This window comes from Numenius arquata, chromosome 2 (genome assembly GCF_964106895.1).
Source record: "Numenius arquata chromosome 2, bNumArq3.hap1.1, whole genome shotgun sequence".
NCBI classification, from domain to species: domain Eukaryota; kingdom Metazoa; phylum Chordata; class Aves; order Charadriiformes; family Scolopacidae; genus Numenius; species Numenius arquata.
Window position 1 is genome coordinate 95,791,396 of NC_133577.1, and position 27,391 is coordinate 95,818,786.

The 27,391-nt window shown below is 39.9% G+C and overlaps 1 protein-coding gene across 2 annotated transcripts in view; it reads right to left on the reverse strand.

Annotated features, from left to right (window-relative positions):
- The window catches only part of SRGAP1 (SLIT-ROBO Rho GTPase activating protein 1), a 151,730-nt gene that overhangs the window by 38,379 nt on the left and 85,960 nt on the right, over nucleotides 1-27,391 (reverse strand). For both annotated transcript variants that reach the window (XM_074144412.1, XM_074144411.1), the window contains exons 4-11: nucleotides 25,756-25,818; nucleotides 16,511-16,693; nucleotides 15,993-16,121; nucleotides 9,309-9,530; nucleotides 8,411-8,512; nucleotides 6,539-6,736; nucleotides 6,335-6,419; nucleotides 742-769 (exon numbers count right to left, since the gene is read on the reverse strand). In XM_074144412.1, coding sequence (XP_074000513.1) covers nucleotides 742-769; nucleotides 6,335-6,419; nucleotides 6,539-6,736; nucleotides 8,411-8,512; nucleotides 9,309-9,530; nucleotides 15,993-16,121; nucleotides 16,511-16,693; nucleotides 25,756-25,818 — 1,010 coding nt within the window. The remainder of the gene's footprint in view (nucleotides 1-741; nucleotides 770-6,334; nucleotides 6,420-6,538; nucleotides 6,737-8,410; nucleotides 8,513-9,308; nucleotides 9,531-15,992; nucleotides 16,122-16,510; nucleotides 16,694-25,755; nucleotides 25,819-27,391) is intronic.

The window sequence follows — 27,391 nt, forward strand, 5'->3', positions numbered from 1 at the left end:
GTCACCAGGAGGAGAAGGGTGGTGCCTGTAGCAGTGACGCAAAAAAGTGGCAGCTGCAAATCCAAACAGTTGCCATTGCTCCCCACAGTCTGATAGCCTGGGGGCTACCGCGTGCCTGTCTGTGTTTGTGTCTGGAGGCAGCTCGCAGGTGTGGCATTACGCAACTGAAAAAGTATGTGCTGCACAAAGCGGGGAGATCTAACACTGATTCCCTTCTCTTCTGTGAATACATAGACCTACTTAGGTATCAAACACGGATGCTGAGGGAGGTGGGCATTCCTGTCCAGAGCCAGGTTATCATAGATGCACCCTACCCCCTAAATTCACTTCTGCATCAGGTTCTTCTCCACTGTGTATCCTGACCAAGTGAATTACAAACCATGAGGGGCAAGGTATCTTTAGCAACAAAGAAGTATTTATTTTCTAGTACCAAAAAGCCCCCTGCAACGTCCAAATTTGATGTGCGATTCACAAATATTTTTAAGGATCTCCCAGCTTGTTCCACCCTTGACACTGGCCTAAGCAGCTCCCAAGAACGAGGAAGACGAACACTCTGATCCTTTACCCATCAGCATGCAGAAACAGAAATGCTGAATGTTAAAGCACGCAGAGTCTGTACATAATTTATGTAACAACGGCAACAATAACGTTATATACACTTACAAACTTGTTCTAAATTTGTAATTTCTATGATTTTATTACATTTGCAACTCTAAATCAAGTAAAAGAAAAATATCTTACCTTGTTGTCATGTATTCAGCCCTGTGACCTAGAAAAGTTCAATAAACAGGAAACCATCATTTGTAGGTTTTAGGTAGATTTTTTTGGTATCTAAATTATGCTTGGCAAGTAACTTTTAACCCTAACTTTCATGTTACCAGCAAAAGACAAACACTTCTACAACAAACAGGCCAGTGCAGTTATCTACCATCTCCACAGCTACATTTGCAATACAAACACAACCCATGTTACAGAACAACTTTTAAGAAGCCTGCTCATAGATTGAAGAGTCACTTGATATTGTAAATAATTTTAATTAAATCTCCAAACAATATCAATTGTTTGTGCTCATGTGTTTTAGTGGTTAAATCAGTATGGAAATAGAGCTGTGCCAAGATTAGATTACATCTCCCCTTGCGCCTAAACCTGTTCAGTGCTGAAAACACAGAGCTGTAGACACCAATGGCTTGCTATTGAAAGAGACTTTTTCCTCTCTTTTGTCTGTGTATTGCAGGAAAAAAAATACAACGCTACCCCTGGGAAACATCACAGAGAACTGCAGAGAATTGTAAAGAAGCAAATACTGTATTCCAAAAAAGTTCCTGCAGAACAACAGACCAGTAAGTTAGGCATGTGCATCGTGTCAACTCATGGTAATGAAAAGCAAAATAATGAAACAGTAGGAAGGTCATGGATGATAAGTTCCAACTAGCCTAGTTTTCCCAAAGGGACATTGTGCCCTATTAATTTATTAGAATTCTTTGAACGTGTCAGTAAAATACTGTATAAAGGAGAATCAGTTGAATTAAGTTACTCAGACTTTCAAAGGGGCTCCTGATAAGTTTCTTCACAAGAGGCGACTAAAGCAACTAAACAGCCACGGAGTGGCAAAATACTCTCATTGATCAAAAACTAATGAAGAAAAGGGAAACTGAGTGGAATTAAATGGTCTTTTTTCATCATGACAAAAGTGTAACAGTCATTTACTCAAGCTTTCCCATTAGGACCATTTACGTAATATATAATACATTTATTAACGTCTTGGGGAGATCACAGCAGCTAAGGCAGAATATTGTGCAGATGACTGAAACACTTTTGTATCAAGTCCTGACAAAACTGTGAAGCCCTTCAGAGGGATTTAACCAAGTTAAGGAACAAGACACACAATGGCAAATGAAATTCAGTATTGACAGGTTCAAGTAAGATATTAGAGAAGAAAGAATTAAACATCTATGCAGCTAACAGAACAACAGATAGTTACACTGACTCTGAAAATCACTCTGAGCATCACTTGGCCTAGGTCTAAGTACACTGCTCAATTCGAAAGTGATACCAGAAAAGCTTGTCAGACGGCAGAAAGAATGAAAAATGGTGACACGCAAAACGTAATATTATGTGACAATGTCCAAGTGCACCTGAAATACTTCACAGTACTGAAAATCCTAATCTGAAAATATATTTTGCAGTACCAGAGAAGTGGGGATCTGCAGAAGATGGCATGAGGAATAGGCTCTGGGAAAAATCTCTGGCATTAATAAGACACATAAAGACTGTTGGCATCTATTTTAGAGAGGTGATAAAAGGGATGAAAGAAGAGTATGTAAAATAACCTATGACAGAAAAAGGGTAAGCCAGGGACTTCTCCCTACTCATATAACTAAGGAAAATTCACTGAGACTAACAATCCCAATAATAAATGCTAGTAAAACAAAAGATGTTACAAATCTGAGCCTGGGGAATTTTAAATACATCTCTGATATTTAACAGATTAGGGCAAAAACTATCTGGGACACAGAGGCAATTTCTTTTACAACTGCTTATTCTCTTTCTTGCATTTCCCTTTGCTTTGTTCATTTGTTCATTCAATAGACGAGCCTTGGGTGAGAATTAATATGAGTATCAGTGTGCTTCCTATGTTTAGTATCAATTTCATTTGAGTATTTCTCATTTACTTTTCCAAATTTGTAGATGCAGACTCAGCATAGAGCACTTAATCTACCTCCCTTGTGCAGACCATGAATATTTATTGGATGTGGGGGGGAAACATAGTGACAAAGGATGAGGAAAAGGCTGAGGTACTTAATGCCTTCTTTGCCTCAGTCTTTAACACTAAGACTAGTTGTTGTCTGGGTACCCAGCCCCCTGAGCTGGATGACAGGGATGGGGAGCAGAGTGAAGCACCCCGTAATCCAAGAGGAAATGGTTAGTGACCTGCTACAGCACTTAAGACACACACACAGGTCTATGAGGCCGGATGGGATCCACCCAAGGGTACTGAGGGAGCTGATGGAAGTGCTCACCAAGCCACTTCCCATCATTTATCAGCAGTCTTGGCTAAACAGGGAGGTCCCTGTTGACTGGAAGTTAGCAAATGTGATGCCCATTTACAGACATTTACAGGGACAGAAGGAGGACCTGGGAACTACAGGCCTGTCAGTCTGACCTCGGTGCAGGGGAAGGTCATGGAGCAAATCATCTTGAGTGCCATCATGCAGCATGTACAGGACAACCAGGTGATCAGGCCCAGTCAGTACCAGTTTACGCAAGGCAGGTCCTGCTTGGCTAACCTGATCTCCTTCTGTAGCAAGGTGACCCCCTTAGTGGATGAGGGAAAGGCTGTGGATTTTGTTTACCTGGACTTTAGTAAAGCCCTTGATGCTGTTTCCCACAACATTCTCCTGGAGAAACCGACTGCTCATGGCTTGGATGGGTGTACTCTTTGCTGGGTAAAATACTGGCTGGACGGCCAGTTCTCTTTAATATCTTTATCAACAATCTGGAAAAGGGGATCGAAAGCACCCTCAGTAAGCTTGCAGATGACACCAAACTGGGTGGGAGTGTTGATCTGCTTGAGAGTAGGAAGGGTCTACAAAGGGATCTAGACAGGCTGGATCAATGGTTTGCCTGGAGAAAAGGAGGCTGAGGGGAGACCTTATTGCTCTCTACAACTACCTGAAAGGAGGTTGTAGCGAGGTGGCTGTTGGTCTCTTCTCCCAAGTAACAAGTGACAGGAGAAGAGGAAACAGCATCAAGTTGTGCCAGGGGAGGTTTAGATTGGATATTAGGAAAAACTTCTTCACCAAAAGGGTTGTCAAGCATTGGACGAGGCTGCCCAGGGCAGTGGTTGAGTCCCCGTCCCTGGGGGTATTTAAAAGACATCTAAAAGTGGTGCTGAGGGACATGGTTTAGTGGTGGACTTGGCAGTGTTAGGTTAACTGTTGGACTTGATGATCTTATAGGTCTTTTCCAACCTAAATAATTCTATGATTCTGTGTATCTGCTGTGTCCATAAACAGCAACAGACTGTAGTAGGCAGGTGATGAAGTGCAACAGAAGCCAAATGCTGTCAATGTTGTGGATACCAGAGTGGAATCTGGATTTATTCAGCCTACATCCTACACTGTACAGGTTTGAATAAAAGCAAGAGAGGGTGCTAAAGGAAAACTTGCAGTTCAGACAATCCTCTCCCTCTCCACTCATTCTCCCCTGCATTACTCGATACAGCACCCTGTGTTACTTGTCTGCTGTCTTGCTGACATGAAAGTTTCCAGAAAAAGCAGTTTGAGTGGAGCAGGGGAGAAGTTAACTCCTTACAAATTGATTTCTATACTAGCTACAGCAATAATGTTCATAATTCCAGTGTAATTCTATTCTTCCAATGATCCCCATTCAAGGAATGTACAGAATCCAGGTTCTCCTTCCCAGGCATGTGCATTTTAATGCAGGACATGCTTCAATAGAAAGGGGTACTTGAACTTTTTAACCTTTAAGAGTGATGGCTTTTGCTTCAAATATCAGCTTTGAATGTAAACGTGTATGTTTGGGGTACTATTTGTATGTGCTCTGCTCTGATATGTGACAACAACCAAGTGCAAAAACATTGTTGGCAACACAGATTAACTATTTGGGGTTACAGCTGGTGGGTTGAAGGGAACTGTTCAAAGAGAACAGTTCAAACATGCCTGAGCATGGCAGAATGACCCAGAGCCTGACGGCAATCTATCACTTCAGTCACCCCACTAAGAAGTTTTTATTTGGATTTTCTTTCATACAGTTCTTCCTCATTTCTTTCCAATATGCATTAGGCAACAGATTCTGTTGCCTTTTATCTTTCTCCTTTCAGTAAACAATCATGCGTTTTACTGGGCTTCCAAATAAAAAACATTCTCTTTATTTTTCAAAATACATTTTCTGTGAGCCTCTGGAGGAAAATTTTCTTCTTTTTCGACTAACATCAGCTGCACATTGTTTTGTGTGAATAAACTGCTCAACACACACATTAAAAAAAAATCCTATTAAGTGAAAATTTCCATGAGAAAGACCATAATGTAGTTTGTTGTCTAGAAAGAGCTACCATCTTCTACAGTTCAGCCTTGCAAGAAAACGCTGTTTATTTCCTACCCCCAATCTCAGTCACTCCCTGGGCAGGGGCTTTGTTTGGGTCATAACCACTGAACTGTTAATAGCTCTATAGGCACCTCCACAATGGGATTTGTGGATCTGGGCTTTTGTATTAAAAGCAAGAAGAGATCTAATTAACAACAGATTTTTGGCAGTAGAAAGAAAATAAATTGACACATCCTTTAGAGACTTTAGAGAAGTTTCTTTTTTTGAGTCTGAACTTTGAATTATAGTCTTTAACCTTCAGGAGAGGATTTTTACTCTTTGTGGTGGAATTCACTTCCTCTCAAGTCTGTAGCACTCTGTGTGGCTAGTCCTCAAGGCTTGCAGTGTGATTCTTCTTTTCCCTTCGGGCCATGAGGAAGTGCCTGTTGGGAGTGCTGGTAAACGGTGGGCTGGAATTGTGCATAATGTCTAATTCATTACTGCCCTAATTCAGCTTTACTTCATTTGATCATGGACATCTGCTGATTTGTTTATATTTTAAGATGTATTTTTAACAATTGCGGAGAGTAGTCAGGACAATAATTTCTCTAATGCAATAATTTTATATGCACTAATGATAATCAATAGGTATAGAGCTATTCATTAAGTTTTTATTCATTCCAGTTCACAATACGCAAATATTTTGTAGAAACCTAACATTAAATTAAGTCTATAAGAGCCTCACTACTGACAGTAGTGAGGTAAGGATTTCACCTTTTATCTTTCATAAACGCTCCATTGAGTTGTTAGGCTGCAAGAAGGACATTCATGTCCACGTGTCAGAAATTTTGCACTAGTGAGTCCATTGTCAGAGATGCATCTTGCATAATTCTGTATGCTTAAAAAAACTACCACTCTCCACCAACTCTTAAAGAAACCCCAAGTCAACAGAAATTGTTGGGAAGTAGAAACAGTACATTTGTCACAGCTCTGTGTCACAGCACTGACTGTGTCAGCTCTCCTTTCAGACACGAGATTTTTCATTCAACAGTTCCATTTCCAAATATACTAACTTGTCTAAATGTCTGCACAGTGGAAATAAACATCTGCTGTAGAAATAAAATCGATTTATAGTCCATAGTCTTAGCGCTGCTGGTAAAATTCAAATCTGTGTTTACTGGACAATTAAGCTTTAAGTTTTGTAATTTTTTTCCTGCATACCTTTGGCATTTCAGTGGGTTCATTGTATAGACTGGAATAATTTTTCTGTTTATTGTGTAATATTTACCTTCTCCGAGTGTCCTCTGCAGCAGGTCATGTTTTGCTTGAAGTTTTGTGATGAGATTACTACCTTCCAGATATTCTCTGAATTTCTGTAGAGATACAGATAGATCTATTACTATGTATGTGACATAAATTCCAGGAGATCCTGCATAATGTTTACTTCAGGTGTTTGGTCTGTATCACATGAATGAAGAAGCAACCAACATACCATGAAATAGAATTGCTCTGTTTCCTGCTGGTTAGCTCTTCTTTTTGCAATGCTAGGCTTACTCAGGTATGTCTCAGAGACTGTGGACTTCACAGACTCCGTTGAGCGACTGTGCTGGAAACACTCCGACACATCATAGTCTTCAATGGTGACCATATCTTGTATTGTCTGCAGGGTAGCCTCTGTTGTTTTCTTAACCTGGTGTTAAAAAGCACAATTTACCAAATGGGAAGATAAATACCTACCAGAATAACTTAGAAGGGAGCTAATTACTCAAAATAATTCTCTGGCACACTCCCCTAAATAAGCTGGTGTGTGAATGTGAAAAATTAGATGTACTATAACAGATATCTATGTAACAGAAAAATGACGCGATTGGGAATCCTACCTAGTTCTCTGCTTTACAGACTACAATCCACAAACATGGACGTACTCTTGCGCTAACTGTATAGCACTCTCAAGCATTTGTTTCCTCAAATTAGGATTGAAATGTCACATGATTTGATGATGGTCCCCAGTCTGGGACAAGAGGCCATAGAAATGATACACTCCTCTGAAGGGTCAGCTCTCCCATGTGTGGCCAATATGTTAGATTGAATGTGTACATCCACAGACGTGGCTGCCAGAACATGTTCTTCCGAGAGAAAAGCCTGTGACCCCATTCTGTGGAGTGCTATGGTGCAGAGCACAGTGATGTTTAGACTGCAGAAGTGGAATACACAGCTGGAGGAGGGGGTTGGAGAAAGAACAATTTACATTAGCCTCACAGCACTTCCTAGGAGCTGCACAATCGCTCAGAGAGGAAATCAGGCCACAGAGGCAGGGGAACAGGGGATGCAGTGTTTCTGCAATGAAATAAAGTAACTGGCAGGATTCACAAGGATGTGATTTACCTCCCAGTTCTGCTTTGGAAGAGCCTCTACTAGAGAGACTGAATCACGTGTGTTTCCACACACGTCTCTAGTGTAGGCAAATACCCTTTCCGTGCCTGTCAACATGATTTCTCCCCCTATGCCCTCGCACTTCACTTTACTGAAATAAATAATCTTTCTCCTTCCTTTTGTCTTTGTTACCTTGAGATACTTTCTGAAGTGGGATTTTTTAAAGACTACTGTACATGTCTCATGGACATTAATACTTTGTTCTAAGCATTCAGCACATAACAGAGAATAAGAAAAAACTGGAATCCTGAAAACTTATCAAACTACACCAAGAAATTATCCCTATGCTTTAATTTCAGAACAGACTCTCATTTAAACTGACGGCCTTTAACAATGCCTTATATTGGATAAAAGTGCAATTTATACTGACTGGAAGGCCTCTTGCCAGAGAACAGGAAAGAGAGCAGCATACCTTTCTGTATTTTACCAAAAAAAAGCATGTTATTTTACTAGGTGAGCTATTCCCATCACAGACATTCATTACTTGGGTTTATAAATAGCTGTAGCTGAGAGCACAAGAGATTTTGACTCAGCTACCACAAAAGACAGTCCAAACTCCTCTGTACTTCAGAAGTAGCAATTTGGGGACTGGAAAGAGGGTGGTCACAGAAGACAACAACTGTGCTCACTGGCTTTCTGCCACAAAACTTTAAAAATAAGTGCTCTAACAAGTTTTCACTGAAGCATCTGCAAATGACAGAACTCAGTAATGTGAATGTATGGAGATGTAAAAGAAGAAGTTTCCAAATCTCTATAAAGCAAACAAGCATTTACCTTAGCATATTTGCCAGTGTTTGATTTTTAAAATTAAAAGAGCTCATACAGATTGAAGCCATTTCAGGGTCATTTACATGCTTTTGACAAAGTAGAAAACACTGCACCTTCCTGAAAATGATGTTCAATGCATAGCCCATGTAGACACAGATCTTACCTCCTCATTTTCAATTTTGAGTGTGGCCAATCGTGACTGGAGTTGCTGATATCTAAGCATAAGCTCTGCTTGCACAGGTTGCTGGGCAGTGACCTGACAAACCTAACAAAGAATCAAAAAGAGTGGTAAGACGAAAGGAAGAAAAAACCTGGTCAATAGTCTTTGGTTGCTCTTCCTAAAACTAGGTTAATTCCTACCAAAGATATTAAAACTTCATAAAGCAGACAATGAAATGTGTCCACCTAAACTGAGAGTATTTATGTGTTACAAGGCGTAGAACTACATACCACATCTTATGACTACTGAGCACAGCCTTGTTGTATGGCTACTTTGCGTTGCTTCTCTGTCACACAGAAACGCACACCCTGGAGTTACCTTCAAATTATCATGTACACGGGTCATTCCGTATTCTGCTTTGCTACTGGTCTTTGGTGTAACAGAACAGGGCACAGCATACCCAGTATGCTTGAAATCTCCAGATAATAAAACAGGGGAGGAAGAAGGTGAAAAGGCTGCATTTCAGCACGCAAAATTTGGAGCTGCTCTGCAGCTGCTCTCAAATAGCACCCACAAGCTCTGTTATGTGTGAGGCTGGTAGTAATGAAGACATAAACCACTACTTATACTGGTGCTGGGCTGAGCACAGGTTTGCCAGCAAATCCGCAGCAATGTCACTGTGAGTAATACGGAATATAATAACACGCAACAGTTTTTACTTGAGAACTCTGAAAAAGCTCAGAACAGCACTGCCAGTTTTGTAAAATGTTATTGCTGATCCACTTGCTTTTGGGTAGCAATAACAGCTTTTACCAAACTCTTCGTAAAAGGGGATAAATTCTCTGTGTTGGTATGCAGAAACAGAAACAGTCACTGTGGGGATACTTGTCAGTATACAGACCTCATCACCCATATGAGACTGGAACTCAAATTTCATTGGTGGACAAAAAGCGGTGGGGTACATTTCCATGAATCTCTGTTTGTCACTTCGTGGCTCCAAGCTGTCAACTGCATTTTCAATGATGTCTAAGCCCTCATGCCTGGAAGTTTCAAGGTTATACTCTGCAGAAAGGTATGTTCTAAGGGCTCTGTTCAGGCTAGCGTGGTACCCAAGATCACAACACTAAAAACACAATAAAGGTAAAAGAAAAAATATTTAAAAGGAAGAACATAATTCCAATATCGCAAGCCACAGATTAACACTAAAATTTTCTGTCCTGAAATTCTTCTATCTTTGGACTATTTTACAAAATATCTTGTAAATTAAAATACAATTTTTACTGGGGTCAAGACAGTAAGTATTTAGTATCCTCATTCTATTGCAAAGATTAAGGGACAGTTTTAGAAAAGAGATCAAGTGCACAAGTATAGCAATATGTTTGCATTTGTTTATCAGATACAGAGATACAGTCACTGTATTTACATAGAAAAGGTCTCAGACTCTACACACAAGTGGGCTTTTCAGTATTATTGTCATATGTGAGCCTTGGAACACCTATTTAAACCCACCCTGACATAACTCTACCATTTAAGTCAATGCCAAACTGAAAATGAAGCAACTCCTGCTCACCATGACTGTCCCCAAACAAAAAAAACCCACAACTGCCTCCAGCATTAGTGACCCATCTAAAATGTTTTTTGATGCAACAAGAATGGTTTGATGTCCTTTCCCCTGATAGTAAAAATGTATTTACTGTAAACACCTTATTTCTCATGCTCAGACAGAGTCTACAATGTACATCATGTTACTAAATGCAGAAAGTCATAATTTATGTATTTTTTTCTAGGGGTGAGAGTAACACTGGAATGTAATTGAAACCTAATTGGTATAACACAAAGTTGTGTTTGTTCTTGAATTCTAAGCATCCTCAGTTTGCATTATTCATGATTGGTTAATATTTTAGAGGAACAGCTGAATATATTTCTTAAAATGTCACAGCAGTAAGTGTATCAAGTGATTGTTTCCGTAATTTTTTCCCCACATTACACAGTAACCAATATCCTCAGCTTCTGGTCAATGAGTCTTCCATGTAACGGTAGATGTACCGCAAACCTCTCTCTCATCGGAATGGTGGGACATCAGTTTGCTAACAGTTGCATGCAAAGCAAGGTTATTTACTCAAACAGGAGAGATTTGTCCCAGTCAGAGGCCAATGCCTGGCGAGGGCAGCCAGGGAGCACGATGCTTAGGGGCATCCCTCAGCTACCTGTCCCAGGTGCCCACCCCCAGTTTAAAATCATCCTTCCTTGCAGGACTCGCAAGTTCAGCGATGCAGTTGGGTAAAGATGCAATTTGAATTCAGTCCGCTGTAGACGATGTTTATATGCATACCTGCCTCACGGCTATTACAAACCCCTGGGACTCATGGGATCGCGTTCCCTCCCTTTCCTCTTACTTATTTGAAAAAGGAGAGAAAAAAAGAGAGAAAGAGAGACAGACAGTCATACAATTGGACACGCTGCATGGGAGAGAGTTTTCAACCTATTTGCCATACCTAAACCTGTGTGTAGAAGAGAAAGAAACCCCTCACCTTGCCTTAGGTGCACTAATGACTAGTGATGAAACTGCTCTCTGGAATCTGACAACAGAGGGTTGTTTTACTCCGAACAAAACTTCCAGAAAGACTAAACTTCCAGTCTTTGTGAGTACTGCGGGTAGTTACTGCAGGTGGGACAGTGCCTATCCAAAAACCAGTTGTTGAACCATTTAAAGAAAACGGAAAAAAGATGTCATGTTCAATCAAACACATATAGGTTAACCTCTCTCTTTTGCATTTATAGAATGGAAATGTGTGTTACACTTACTAAAACAGCTACTCAACTTTTATACTAAAGCACATCCATATTTCAAAGACCTCCAGCCTAAAAAAGTATTGTTTCTAAAAGGAAAAGTCTCTTGGTGTTTTTCTCTTGTTCCGTGTCAAATCAGATCTCATATTTAATTCACTATCTTGGATGAAAAAGACAGACTAAAAGTGCTGATAAGAAAGTGGATCAGGACAGCTGTTTTATTTCATGTGCATTAGTTTCAGAGAGACCTCATAGAAGATTAATCTGAAAGGAAATGAGAAATAGAGGGCAATGCCAGGTTTACCATGGCCAACTATCCACGTGTTGCAAAACTACAGCCATCTTGAGGCTCTAGAGGATTTTGGCTCTAGAGGATTAATCTGAGTATTAATAGAAAGCCTATTGATTTACAATTAGAGCTGTGTGGGTTTCTGATGCCACTTTTTTGCAAGTTGGAATATAAGATTGTAACCTTTATGCTGTGACAGTACCAAGAACTTAATTGTTTAACCCTTAATCTACTCAGTAACTATCAGCATGGTCATCTTTTGCAGATGACGACAGCTGAACAGGGTACAAAATATGGCCTCTCAGCCAAGAAAAAGGATTCTCCAAGTGAAGCAGAATATCCTGCCAGGCTAAGGCATTTTCTTGCTATGCCAATGCCAGCAGAGCAAATGAGAACTAAATCCAGAACCTGAACTAATGCCTTATCACCAGTGGCTCTTTGAATGGAATTTAAAATGCCTGAATTTGGAATTTTACTTCAACAATTTCAGTAAAGATAGAATTTTTTTATACTATCTTGTTATTTTTTAAAAGCAAAAACGAACACTCAGACATCATGACCCTTACTTCGGCCAGACCATAATTCATCACTTCCTCCAAAATTTGTAGCCAAAGATAATTTTAACTGGGGAATGGCTCAGTCACAATATCAAGTCATTGCTACTCAGAAAGAAGAGTACTGTTTTAATCTGCTAGTGCTAGTGATGGTTTAGAGAGAGAGTTATCTATAATAGAGATGGCACTTTGGGTATTTTTTATTACTAAGACTGAAAATTTAAGGTGATGCCACTAAACTGCTGCCCCACCATATCCCATCTGACTAGGCTTAGGAAAAAAATCACCAGCCTTTCCAGTGTTGCCAAAAAGTACATGTGTATAACCACACACACACACATGCATGGATGTACACAAGATTTTCAGGAAAAATCTGTAGATTTGCAGAAAGATTTGTAAAGTTCAACCAAGCAACCACACTGTTAGCCAAAATAAATAAGAATCTTTGAGGTTCACTAATCAGCACACAAGGCTACAGCCTGGGTGGCTAATGAGATCTGCTATCAATCTACGGGCTAGAGAGATGAGATGTCAGCTGGTGCAGCAAGACATGAAGATGAGAAATGAAAGAAAGAAGTCATAGACTATGAGTTTTATTGCATTTCTGGATTCATAAGGACTTTTGGTTGGGCAAAGTGAAGGGAGATGAGTGATGCATTTTAGATATGTGTGAAGAATTAATTTTGTAATTTGCATTTTATTCTTATTTGGAATTAAATCTGAAACAGTCTCAAGAGCATTTATTGTCTTTATTGCACCCCAGAGTATATTTACGCTTGAACAAAACAAACTGCAGTGCTTAGCACAGAGCTTCAACCAAACAACCAAACTGCTCTTCATTTCATTTCAGGAATAATAATAAAATTGTAATGCCAATGGAGAGAGAAATTCATAAAAAAAGGCTTAACCTCTGAATAAGTCACTTTCTAATCAGCCTGTTACACAGGCATCTACATTCAAATCAAAGGGATCTGGCTGCACATATCATATTTATGAGAACTTATATAACAGATTGTGAGCTCCACACACTCTAGCCTAGTTTTAAACTTGGTTCTATGAATGATTAACAAAGAACCTTTACAGAATAAATTAAGTTCATAATAGCTAAATGTTCGCTAACTTCCTAACCATCCAAAGCGTGCAGACTGCAATTAGAGATTCAGAAACTCCACTCTAAGAAAGACCAACACATGCATATTTTATTTATTCCAGCAGTAGAACTGCAGTCAAATTGTTTTGATTGCTGTTTCCTAGCGTTTATCTTCAGATCATGAGTGCACGGTAAGTCTGAGAAAATGTCCCTACATTCCTCTTATACCCAGATAAATCTAACAAACTCAATTACATGGAAATCTTCAAGTAAATGAGTAATAGTATGTGCCATATGGACAGATGTTGGTATTGACAGTCAGATTAGCAGGGGTGTGTACCCTGTTGCTTCTCTGAAACCTACAATCTTAGAAAAAAATTCTGCATACTAGATAAAACTTATTTAATTTAGCTAAAAAATAATCTTTGCTACTTTTTACAGGATACAAATGAAGAAAAAAACTAATCCTGTCCTCCCCTTGAATTAGATCCTACTACATAGTCAGGAGAGAAGAAATTTTTAACAGAAAATTCAAATTCCTCTAGTACAGTATGCAGAGGACAAAAATATACTCTGCCTATCAAATCCTGTTTATCCCTCTACTTCTTTGCAAATGTTGGTCCCAACCCTCAGCTCACTAAATGCATTAAAACATCCAGCTAAGACTACAGCAATATTTTTATCTTGCTCTTATCATAAGAGCTTAAGATGAACCACATATCATCATTTTAAGTCAGAAGCTCTGAGTTTTGTTAATGAAATGAAGGAGTTGAACAGTTCAGACCGAGTTCAGCTGAGGAATTGCAATTTAGGATTTTCCATATGAGCCTCACAAATGGAAAATGCAGGGGAATCCAAATGAAATAACTATAAATATTTTTTGCAAAAAAATTAATATCCCACAACCCTACCCAATCCTGTTACAAAAGAAAAATATATATATATTGAACAGTTCACTGCATTCCTTCATATATTTATCCCATTTTTATCAGCCATATTTTTCAGTAACGTAGGAAAACATTCAGTTTCATTTATGGGCAACACCAACAGCTCGGGGAGATCTAAATCCCTTCCCTGTTAACTGGAATTCAGACACAGAGGAGAAGTAATCCCCTTCTGTACAGGCAAAGAGAGAGTCCAGGCAAGCACGGAAAGGCACAGAAGGCAGATGGGGACAAAGTAGAGAGGGCAAAGAATGAAATTGCCACCACTGCTCTGAAAACTCCGAATCGTACCATGACATTAATAGACTTACAGAATGAGATAGTCTGGATTGCTGCAACATAAGGCCAGTGGGAAGCATGTCTCACATTCCAATGATAAAACCCCAAAATCTTGCCAAGACTCTTGCATTTACAAAAAGCGTTTCCTTTGTCAAATAGTAAACACTCTGTCTAGATACCAGTGCTTTCACAGTGTGCTCTGATTAAATACAAATGTCTGAAAGACACTTCATTTAAACAAGCTCACAATCGGATTAAATTGGCTCTGAAGCAAATTCTGGTTGCACATGTTTACAGCCTACTCTTACAAAACAGTGATGCAAAGGGCAGCTAGACTTTCCCATTTAAATTCCTTAGGGAAGAGTCACTTCTAAAGCCATTTTGCCAAAAGAATGTTATTGTCTACATTGGTCCACAGATTGAAAAAAGCCACACAAAGTCAGTATCATTTTTCTGTGTTACTAAATATTGTAGAATGTATAATTCTCTTAAAAACCAGCAGTTAGAAAGCTTCAGTCTTCATGGTTGTGTAAATATCCTTACAAACACTAACTCCAAAGAGTATTGTCTTTGTAGATGTATGCACAGAGAGCTTGACTTCTCCTCCCCTCGCAATTCTTTGTGAAGCTCCAGGCCTAGGGTTCCTCCCCATAGCTTTTACTGCTACGGCAACCTCTGTGGACATTGAAGAAATGGGTAAGAATCAGGTGTATTTTCCAACCTAAGAACGTTTTGACCAAGCAAAACATGCACTGGAGACATTCACTGGGAAATGTGAGCTCCGAAAGGCAAGCCAGGAGAGAAGACAAAATGAGCATTTTTCCAGCTTCTGAAGGGGTGGGTATGCTGGGAACAGAAGGAAAGGGCCCCTTCCAGCAGTCAAGAAGAACTCAAAAAGTTCACATTTACAGACTAACTAGAGGCTAAAAATCCACCTTCTTTTAAGCAGTATCAGGAAAATCATCCATTAGGTGGGGACAACTTCTCAGTTGGGTGGTACCCTGGCAGAGATGCTGCTTGTCCTTAGTTTTCTGTCCTGGTCATCTGTCTGTCAGGATCCTGCTAAATGTTTTCACTGCCTGGGCAGGCCAGGTGGGTGAAGCAGGATGTGTCGGTGAATGGGTGTAGATTAGACAGGGACAATAAAACCAAGCAAAATAACACAGAAGAAATCAGAAGAGAGAAGTCATGCAACAGTGAGTAGGAAAGAGGAAGAAAAGAGATGTATATTTGATTCAATGACTAGATGGATGAAACTAAATGATTTTGAAGACACAGAGGAAATGCCTTATTTTCAGTTAAATACCTTTATTAGATGCCCACTGAAGAAGCTTATCTTGTAAAAAATATCTGTAGCCCAGAAATGTTTTTATAATACAAAATGGAAATGTGTACCTTTTTTGTTATTCCTGTCATATTTTCTCTTGCCACATGGGGAGAAAACATAATGTTCTAACTTTAAAGACACTTTATTTTGTGAAATATAAAGCTGACGGGAAAATCTGCTGATTATACCATATTGTAAATGATAAGCATACTGTAGGCAACTCATATGACTAACGTATTCCCTTTTAAAATGAAAAAAAAGAGTATTATTCCTGAACAGAATAAACATAAAAACAAATGTGCCAATACTTACGTCAATTAAATCCGAAAGGTCATGAATGTAATACTTGAAAACAGAAGCATTGGTTGCTTCAAGGGTGAGCAGGTATTCATTACGGGCCTTGATAGATTTCAGCTTGTTTTCAGAATACTTTGCTTGACGCTAGGAAAAAGATTGTCTATTAATGTATTTGAATTACTTCATTTTTGGTAGGTAGCAAAAATGGTAACAATTCAAGCACACATTCCTATTAACAAGAAAGAACCTGGGCTGCCAGCCTGTTACGGATATAGCAAATGTAATACAAAGCTACAACTTAGTATTTTGTTTCAAACGTGACAAATCATATAGTAAGAATTACACCGGGAACAAAGTATTCTCCTCTCTGAACTACAATTAAGTCAAGTTATCTATAACCCACTGCTAGTTTATTATGTGTACCTTGTTTGATTTTATTCCCCAGCTGGACTTCTCTGTCTAATATAATGCTAAAGAATGTCAGAAATGCACTAACATTACTTCAAATGAAGCTAAATAAAAGGACTATTTACTTTTTCCTTCATTTTTTCAATCTTTTTCACAGAGCTCCGTCTCTGGTGCCTTTCTTCTAGTCGAATATGAAAAACAGGGTCTCCTGACCTCCCAATCTGTTTTTCTTCTTGCTTCTCTGCCTCCTTCAGTTTGCTTTCTGCACTGATGCTCTCTGCATGATACATGTGGTATGTTTTCATGACCTGCAAAAGACGAGTCAAAAGAGAGTCAGGATAAAATGAAAATACAAAGGTATCTACAGAAAAATCCTGGGGTCTTTGAGCGAAATGTTCTCTTGTAAACATGGACCTTGGATAAGTTTCTTTGCCAACAGAGACTGAGGATTCCTGGTTGCATTTTTCTTTTCTGATGTATTTAATAGTGTCCCAATAGGGATACTGTGAGCCTATTGGCCTTGTCAATATGCCTGACTTTCGATGAAGCCTTTGGATGATGTCCAGACTGCCACTGTTCACCTTAAAAAACAGGTATTTCTATATCTAAAATTCTAAATGTTCACTGTGCTGTACCGAGCACTACGAATAAACAGGAAGGTGATGGAGAACTAGTCGTAATTAAAGCATGTGAGACCATCCCTCATCCTGCCTCATCTCTGCTCAGAAGGGCCTTGCACTGCACTGCCCTACGGTTGGGTAGGCAATGGGGCAGCAAGCTATCAAACACTTCAGTCAAAAGTTGTGTAAAAAAATTTGGGGGGGATTTTTTTTTTTCATTGCTCTGACAGGAAAGAGCAAAATCATTCTTCTCAAACTTCAGGATTCCTGATTTTGAACAAAAACATGAAATAACGAACAGTAAAATTAAATTCTATGCCAGTGCCATATCTATCTCACTTCTTCAGGGCTGTTAACAGCTCAGCTGTGGGCATCGAAAGTTTGGGAGCAGAACTCCTCCAGCACTGAGGAAAGGGGAAGGAAGCGGAGGCAAAGGGAAGGTTTGGTCTGGGAGCACATCCCCAGCCAGGTGGATAGCTCTCTATGGCCTGGAATGAAGTGGCTCCCAAGTGGGCAGCCACCAGATCGGGTGTGACCTAAAGCCAGAAGAGAGCTGGAGAAGGAGGCGCCTGATAAATAAGTTGTGAAGATGCTTTCCCCATAGCCCCCCAGTTAATACCATTATCTTTCTTCTACACACACAGCCAAGAGAGCCTGGGCTGCCAGCTTGCAAATACATGCTCGCACAGACCACAAAGAGGGAGAGGGACTGGTTCAGCCCAGTCCTCCCTTCTTCAAGCAAGAAAAGCCCCAGCTTGTGGGCAGCAAGCAACCACAAACCACCCACCTGTGCTGGGGAGGGCTGTCTCTGCCCACCTTCAGCACAGAAAGCATCTTTCCACCTTCCCGAGCCTTTTTTTTGTTGTTTGGTTGGTTGGTTTTTGTTGTTCTTGCCTTAAGTTTCAAGCAAGGAACAAAGCACGAAGGCATCCTCGGGCAGCCAGCAGCCTCCTCTCTTCTTCACAGGGTGCCAGAGTGCTCTCTCCAGCAGATGTTATCTTTGGGTCAAGGCCATGCAAGCCATTCACATCTCCTCCGAAGGACACAGCCAGGGAGGAATCAAACAGGCCATTCCTCCCTCAGCGGAGCTTTGTGTGACCCATGGAGCAGACAGACTATTTTGGGGAGCCGCCTTGAAATGTTCCCTAGAGAAGGGAGTTCTGTTTGTAACTGAGTAGTTAGGCCAGCCTGAGGAGCACCCGCAGAGTGGCAACTCTGGGGACACTAGAGCCAGATAGTGCAAATCTGCTGCAGGGTGGCTTAGCGCGGATCGGCACAAACCAACTGCACCCCATGCCAGGCGGTGGCTGAACAGATGCATTTTTAAAGTCTCGTGCAACAGAAAGAAAGAAGCTTTGAGAGAGCTGCAGTTTTTGCATCACCATGTATGTTACACAGGTGTTACACACCATAACTGTGTATGCCGCTATTTAATACTGATGCCACGCTGGTGACACAACTGAAATAGTATTGATATTAAAAATGAAGTAGGCAACTCTTCACCCGCTTCCTGTGGTAACATAAACCAGTTGGAGATGCCCATCAAAAAGAGTAGCCTTGTTTTTATTTTTGAAAACATACCTTTACAGCGCTCCGCTGAAAAAACCCAAACTGCTGGGAACAGGGCTTAGTGTAATTGCTGCTGCTGCTGCTGCTGTTTTATAGCACAGTTGAGCTCCAAGGCCTGACCAGAGCACAGAGGTCCCTGTCCCAGCGCTGCCTACACCCACCGAGAACAGACACTGCCCCAGCAGCTCACTGCCTACACGGATGAGGCAAAAACCCGAAGACGAACAAAGCCAGGCTGGGAAGAGAAGGCAAGCCCGCAGAGCCGAGACCAGCACAGTTCCCAGTTTAACTGTTACCAAAGGCATTGCTAAAGCTGTGGATAATCGGTGCTCAGGGAGGCTAACTCGTGCAGCCACATGGAAAGAAAAGAATTACTGCAAAGAGAAGAAATGCCCTTCTTAAAGAAATGATTTATGAAACAAACCTGAGAAGCACAGAAAAGTGATATTGCTCTATTAAAAATGATGGGAAAAGGAAATTAAAAGCAAGGTTTTGCCCTTCTCTGTTGGGCTTTTTACTCAATTTTTGAGTGCTTCTTTACAGAAGTCAACAGGTTTTTGCTTTTATTTTTCATCTTTTGTTCTCTGTCAGCTCCAGAGACTTTTTCATTGGTGGAACAAGGCTAACTCATGTGTCTTACCACCTAGGGAAGTAATTTTCTTTTGTACTCTCTCAGTTCTTCTGCCTGCAGAGGGAACAATAATAATATCTCAGAGTTTCCTAACAGCACATCTCAAAGCATCTGACTTAAGTGGTGAAGCAAGGATTTGTTCTGCTTGACAAAAGCAGTAAGCACTGAAGTTTTTGAAGCCTTTTTTCTGAGTGCCGTGTAGCCCAGTGAACTAGGCATAAATGTCCTTCTGCAGCGGCCATGACATTTCAGCTTGCCTCCTGGTTGAGTGAAGGAGTACAAGTGCATCACTACCAGCTCTCACCAAGAGGCTCAGATGCCTCCAGGCTGACTCCGCTAACCTCACCTCACTGAAGAGCACTTCCTCCTCTCCCTGCCCGCTTACAGCACATGCTGCCTAATCCAGAGGGTCTCACTCTACACTGATTGAAAGCCAAGTTTTGCGCGAGAATGACACGGAGCTCACAGTCTCTATGGCAAACCAAGATGTCTACTGCAAATCCATGTTCTTGCAACAAACTTGGCACAAGTTCTTGGTACAAATGATTCCCAAAATTGAAAAAGAAAGCCCTCACTTTGGCAGTATACTCAGGGATAGACAACAGTCAGAATCTCTCCCACCTGAGCCACACTGGCTTAGAAACCAATACAGACTATGTACAGAGCAGTGATCATCCCGTGCATTTGACCCCTGTTCAGTTTGTTATGTTGATAGCACCGCTTATCTCATGCACTGGTGACATCATTATTTTGCAAGCCTCTCGGGAAAACTGACAGCTCCAGCCTTTTTCATCATTCGTCAGTGTTTTTTAAGAGCTGAGTTAAGCTGCAGCAGCTAAACTTAACTTGAGAAAGCATCAGATAGACACATATGGAAAATAAATGGGAACAAGCTAGAGAGCTGGGTTTCCCAGTATTTCACTGCACTCTTCCTCAACAAATTAGCTTAGAATTTGCTTGCTAAGTTGCATATATGACTCCTTCCCTTAACACGATACCATCTTTTCTCCCTGGAGTTTTTAAAAGACTGTTAGGTACTGTAAAAGACAGCAACAGGCTTGCCTAATTCTTGTAAATAGACTTACTGTATGAAGAGTTGTGAGATCCACAGATCTCCAATCTGTGAATATGTAGTAACTCCATAGATCTGTTATTCAAATGAAAAATAATCTGATGGAATAAGCAATACCGCTTCTCAAATGTCCACCAAACTGTTGAACTGATAGACTATCCTGTGAGAATATCTATCACTGAACAGACTTTAATTAGTCCCCAAAGTGCTTATTGATCAGCCATCAAGTATACGCTGAAAAGAGAGAGCAAGGTCGTAATTTTAGATGCTGAACTGTCATCATGACATATGCTGCACTTCCCTGCAGTAGGGAACAAGCATTGTTAAATGCATACTAGTCCCTTTCTAAAATTAAATGGTGAGTTTATCTTCTATTAATTTAGCAGGTTTATTCTGCAGATCCAGTGATGCAAAATATAGATTTCTGTCAAATAACAAAGTCAGACTACAAGCAGATGAAAAAGATTATGCTACCCAAACTATGTACTCTCCCACTTGTAGGCGACAGACTGTTCACTTAGTGATATAAATGTCTTGTTTTGTGTGCCAAATTTTCAGCATCATTTATAAGAGCTCAGCAAGTAGGCTTAGGGCAGAAGATAGCACTTATCTCAGGGAAGGGCACATTAGAGTGAACCCTTAGATAATTATTTTATTTAAACCCACAATTGTTATCTGGGCAAATCCATCAACAAGACAGTAATTAGTGCCGTACTTCTGTGGGCTACAAGAGAGGAATGTTCCCGTAGCAAGGCATTGGCTTTCCTTTCCTACATGCATACTTACTTTTTCAAAAACTTCTTAACCCAATGTATTAAGATAGAATACTACGAAGTTAAAATATATTGGAATTACCATGTGCTACCATGTGCTTTATTTTTATAATAAATCTACATAATTAAGAGCTTTTTCATAGCGTTTCTCAGGAAACAGACATTTAACAGAACAGTAATGTTGCAATTGCTGTGTGTGAATTGCTTCAGAATTGTCTCTGCTAAGTCATGAGTTCTTATCAGAAGGTGGAGCTGCAAGGGATTCATTAAATCAGGTTAGCTAGTACTTTACCCAAGAAATAAGTAAAATTGTATGCCAATTTTAGTACATTGGTGGCCTCTAGCAGTTAAGTAGGCTCAGTATTGGCTGTTTTCAGCATCCTATTTGCTTCCAAACCAACCTCTGATGTGGTTCCAGGAACTGTCACTGATATATTACTACCAATGTAGAATTACTGATTTCACCTTCTCAGATCTCTGGTGTGCTACAGTAAATTGGACTTAAACCTTTCTATAGAGAATCCAGACTCTGTGTTATGTCAACAAAGAAAAAAGAAAATCTGGCAGCAACTACTTTGAGAAATTAAACAGCCAAGATTTTAAAAGAGTAAGATAAAGCAATGGAAAACGCAAGCGGCACAGCAGCCCAGTCTTATTTAATATTAAATTGTTTGTTTTGGACTGCCCCTACTTTCTCATTCTTCTGAAAGCCTTTCATTTGTATTGCTTGTGAAAAGTGTGATACCAGTAGGAGTGATTTGGAAAGCCAAGTGGAAGTCATGAAGACGTATTTTTATGATATGCATCACTTTTCTCCACCATTCACTCTCATCCTTATTACTGGAACAGCTCTGTATTTTTAGCAAACTTGTCACCTCATTGATCCCTCCCTGACTCCTGTAGGGATCATTTACGAATATGCCCTGACCCCTAAATAAATCCAGTGGAGACCTCCCTCCATTGCAAGGAAAGAGTCTGCCTACATTCTGTTTCCTGCCACTCGCAGTCACTCAGACATTGCTGTCATATTCCAGTACTTGATCTGATGCTACAAGATATTTTAGCTTTCCAGAGAAATGGAAGAAGAGTTTGACCGGGGAGCCCTCTCTGTTGCAAAGATGATCTACTGTAAAATCAATACTCTGTTGCCTCTTTAAGTCAACATGTGAAAAGATTTCTAAATCTCTCAGTTCACAAAAAACACCAACTCAAACCTCCTACAGTTTTCAGTTTGACCAACTTTTTTTTTGTCCTGTAATTGCCAGGAAATAAACTGCACTCTGTGACCCCACACAACTAACTGGGCTACTCTTTCCCCATCCCCACTCACTCAAAAGATATTCCTCACTCTAGTTTCAACAGCTTATATCCTTACGTAAAACATGGGACTAATTACTAGTCTACATTGGATAAAAGTGTAGTAGACAGAGGAATAAGAGAGGAAGGCAGCAGCTGGGATGTTGCAGAACTAAAAATACTGACTGGCTGGCACAGCCAGGGAGAAGTCATGCATAATTAAAAGCACTCGCCACTCATAATTTATTGAACTTGCAAAGATACAGAAGCTATTAAATTGATTTTAGCGTGGTGTTTTCATAAAATACTGAGAACTGAAAATATAGCCTTAAAATGCATTTTCACTAGTCAGGTGAGTACCATGTAGAAAATAAATAAGTAACGTAATGTGTAAGAAAAGTTTCCCTATATAAAAAAGATGGAAAATGAAAAAGTGAAGTTTCCCTTGCAAAATTCTGATTATTCCAGCAAAATAAGCCTGCTTTGCTCACAGGTGCACAATTATTTGCTTGTTTTTTTAATTATGGAAGGTGATCTTAATTTACAGACCTTTCTTCTAAGATAAGGAACAATGATAAGAAGTAAACAGATTATTATACCCTTCTTCATACACATTAAAAGCTCTGATACTTTCCCACCACTCAAAGGCTTTAGAGGTATTTAAACTCCAATAAGGCTTCACATTTTAACAGTTATACTTCATGAAGGTACCATTCTCTAAAAAAAAAACAAACCAGAACCAAGTAGTAGTAGGGATAGACTTCGATACTGGTGTATTATTCACGGTCTTGAAATTAATTTGCTTTCTTTTGGCCACAAAGATGTATCTCACAACAGTAAAACTGAATTCTGTCCCCCAATCTCTATAAATCATGAGGCAAACAGGAAGATGACTTCTCTTTTTTGTAAGTGACTGAGAAACATACCCCTCCAGAGACTAAAATTGTAGATACTTGTTTTGGTAAGGCCACTATGATCTTATTCTGTAAACAGTAAATGTCACACAGAACTAAAAACCTGTGCATGAGGTTTCCATCTGTCTACATATTGTTCTATCTTTATGTACACAAGCAGATATAATACACGGATACGCTGATGATCATTCTAAACAGGCAAGCAGTGGGACAGATGCCACTCTGCACCATACCGTCACTTCGCTAAGCGTGGGTTGTATCTGGCTAAATGTGGGCATCTACAGCTGACCAAGCCCTTTGCAATCAATGGAAAGCTGCACAACGGAGTTAACAGTGTAGATCATCTCATTTGAAGCAGATGCTTGCATCTGATCAGATGAAGGGGTCTGATGTCCCCATATTAGATTTCCAGTGAGTATAACTGGAACACAGATGGCAAGCTTAGATATTTGTACCTACACTGCAGATGCCTGAAAGTTAGGTGAAGTAAATTCCATCCCAAGAAGCCATCCTGCAGCAGTAACCTAATCCAAATTGTGCACATGCTCTGTATTTTATTAAATTCAAAAAACTTCCCATTTTACAAAAATCTTAAAATACTGAGCAAGGAATCGGCATTCACTGGAATCCATAACGTGGAAGGTAATATCTGAATACATCTGTAGTCATCAGTGGGAAGATACAACACTAGTGTGAAGAAAAAGAGTGAAAACACCAAAGTCCAGTCTTGCAGATTTTCACTGGTGATTCAGCAAAGCATTTCAGCACACGCTTCACTGTTTTCCTACCCTGGGAGCGTGGGCGCTAATCCCGTGCCTCACCAGGCGCTGGAGTTACGCAACTGTTTAATTGAAGCAAGGCTGTATCTTCAGGGCTTACTCACCACTGAAGCCCCACTTGTGCAACGGCTCCTATGGCCACTGATCCCCTGCAGCTGTGCGAATTGTCTGCGGCTATCACTACTTTGCAGAAGCTGATCCCAGAGCACTTCACTGGCTACATGCCTGAGTCAACAAGGTTTTGCAGTATCGCACCCTACAAAATCAGTGGCGATTTTAGAAAAAACAAAAAAGAAAAGCCCTCAAAAAATAATAAAAAAAAAAGGTAAATGTTTAGCTAGGTTTTAGGAATCTGTGTCCCTAACTACAGTCCAAAAGAACCCAGGACAGTGAGACAGGTCTAAATTTCTTTGGACCTTCTTTTTGCCACCTAAGTTGCTCTTGAGTTCAAATGTTCTTCAACCCACCCACTGATGGGTGCACAATTTTCCCCAGGTCAAAAGGAAAACAGACAAGGTGCACAAAAGTAATGCTTGACCGATCACTCCCTGAGGAGAGGAGAGCTGGTCTCTGATCTCTTCTTAAACTTCCTTAAAATCACAAACTGTTTCTTGACATAGATATTGTGCATTTTTTTTTCCTGGTACCCCAAATATTGAGGGTAGGGAACGGAGCAGTCTAGAGATTTATGCAGGGTACTGGAGCATGGATATTTCAGTTCTTCCAGACAAAAGGGAGAATTTATATGTACAACTTCCTCAACCATGAGGAATCAACAGACTTTTGTAAGAGGTGGATGTCACCAGTTCCTCTTCATTGCATAGCTGTTTAAAACAAAGAGTTATGCCTGTTTTGTTCTTTCTCAGAACATATCCTCTCAAAAATATTTTGGGAGAAGTTTTTTAAGTGGACAAGACCTCATCCTCTAGTAACAAGTTGTGTAGATGAGTTTCGAAAAGGAAAAGAAGTTCAGACCTACCTTCTGAACCATTCCCAGGGAAGTGGTTGAGGCACCATCCCTGGAGGTATTTAAAAGACGGGCTGACATAGTGCTTAGCGACATGGTTTAGTGATGGTTTTTTATCAGAGTTAGGTTGATGGTTGGACTAGATGATCTTAAAGGTCCCTTCCAACCTAGACAATTCTATGATTCCATGATTCTCTCCAATTTTCCAATGGGTTAGTAGCAGCTTGCCAGAACACTTAGAGGGTTTTCATCTTGACCTCTCTGAATGGTATGGAAAACCTACACTACCCTCTATTTTTCTGTTTTTCTTTTCATTATTTACTTATTCCAGCCAGGGAGAGGGGAGGGCACATAAGTAACATTTACTGATTTACTGAGCGTAGTCCATGAGTCAAACCAAGCAGATGGCAGCATGGACAAAAACAAGGCAGAAAAGGAAGAAGCTTTGCTCTGGTAAACTCCGAGTCGAAATGCCTCATTAATAATCAACAACACTTACAATAAATTGGCTTAGCATAGTCTGGGGGGAAAAAGGGTTGAAAATAATGATTAATCCTGAAAATATTAGTATATGTATTGTACATAAGTAAGTAATCTTTCCAACAGTGATAGTGTAGACTTGTGTGAAAAGACAAAAATAAGCATCTCCACTGGGGGGTAACTTGCTAGATAAAAGGAAACTTAAAGCTTATAGAAGAAGTCCGATATGGAATTTCTGTAAGATAAGCTAAGTAAGAAACTGTACTTACCGTGTAAAGCTCATTAAGAACTTTCATTAAGTCTTCATGAAGCTGAAACGCAATCTCTTTGCTCTGTAATTAAAAAGAAATCATTAGAAAAAGGCACGCAAAAACTGCAACATACATTTGCTTCTCGATATTTGTATTCATTGTTCATCCTAGATAGCAATATTGCCCACAAAGACACCGTTCTGAGAGAATTGCAGTGCTCTAAAAATAACAATTCAGGGATGCAGAGGTATATGGACAACATCTGGACAGAAGACTTCTAAAAGGAAACCCAGAAATAATTTGAGAGATTTTCCCATGAAGCATCAGGAAATTAGGTGCCAACAGAAAGGGCGAAGTTCAAGATTAATGGTATAAGCCTTTTTCATGGAACAAACCATATACTGTTTTACAACTGCTATGATATATACAAAAACTAAACCACGTGGAATGTGATATTCTAGAGGGACACCCAGCCCAATTTTACATCTAGAATAGTCTTTGTTTCTCAGCACACGCAACTATCTAAATATTTATGCAAGAAATAATTGTGGCTCTGCTTTGAAACAGATACCCAATTGCAAAATATTGCACAGAGTGGGCTGCTGAAACAGCTTTGTTTAGCTTTTCTGGACTCTGTCTTTATTTTCATTCTGACCCAGAAAAAAGAAATGCTTAGCAGCAGTTATTAAAGAAAGCAAGTATGTCAAAATAAGAGTATTTAATTGGAGTCTTATTCAAATATATTCCTTTGTTAGTTGTCCATAGCAGTTCAATCAGATGAAAATTGTGGCAACTGTGCAAGAGTTGAAGGCATTTGTACCACAGTCTTTGGAAAACAGCTATAGAATAGAGCTACGGGACTTGGCAAACAGCCTGGCTACATTTCTTCTGCGGTGCTCAGCATTGTAACATCCGTGCTGGAACTGTCAGCTTTTTTTTTTCTGTGAATAAATTGATAATTAGCCCGGCTTCTAAAAAACTCCAACTTCATGATAGATAATGTCCTTTGCTATGAGAAGTACTTTGTATTTGTATAGAAGCCAAAGGAAAATCCTCAGGGACAACTCATCTCCAAAGCCGCTAACACATACTTGGCCATCACTAAAACACCTGCAGGAATAATGGTTTCTGAATGAGAATTTCCAGTGCAACGCCCACGTATGAGGAGGAACCACACCATGCATCCCACCCACTGTGTCTTCCAGGAGGATGAAACAGAGACAAACAGTAGCTGGAACAGAAAACTTTGGATTTTTTCTTCTATTCCTACTGTTATACTCCTAACTCTGGGCAGTATTTTAAGGAACCTGCCATATCACTTATCAGTATTCACTCCAATCCTTACATGCAAGATGATTTTTAACCAACAAGAAGCTAGAAATATAAATTACAAAACACTTCAGTGAAATTCTTGTATTCCCAAGGGCATTAGCTGTAGTAACTAAGGCACAGTGAGACAGATGCTCTGAAGACAAGTTACAAAGAACTAGTATGAAACTTTCCTCATTGCTAATACTTTTCAAAGTCCGGTATTTTTCATGAGTTATGCTCTACTACTGAAGTATCTAGAACATAAAGCTTACTAATTCCATTTCTTTGCAAATATCAGATTATTTTCACCTAATATAAAGGACAAAATTCATATGCCTAACAG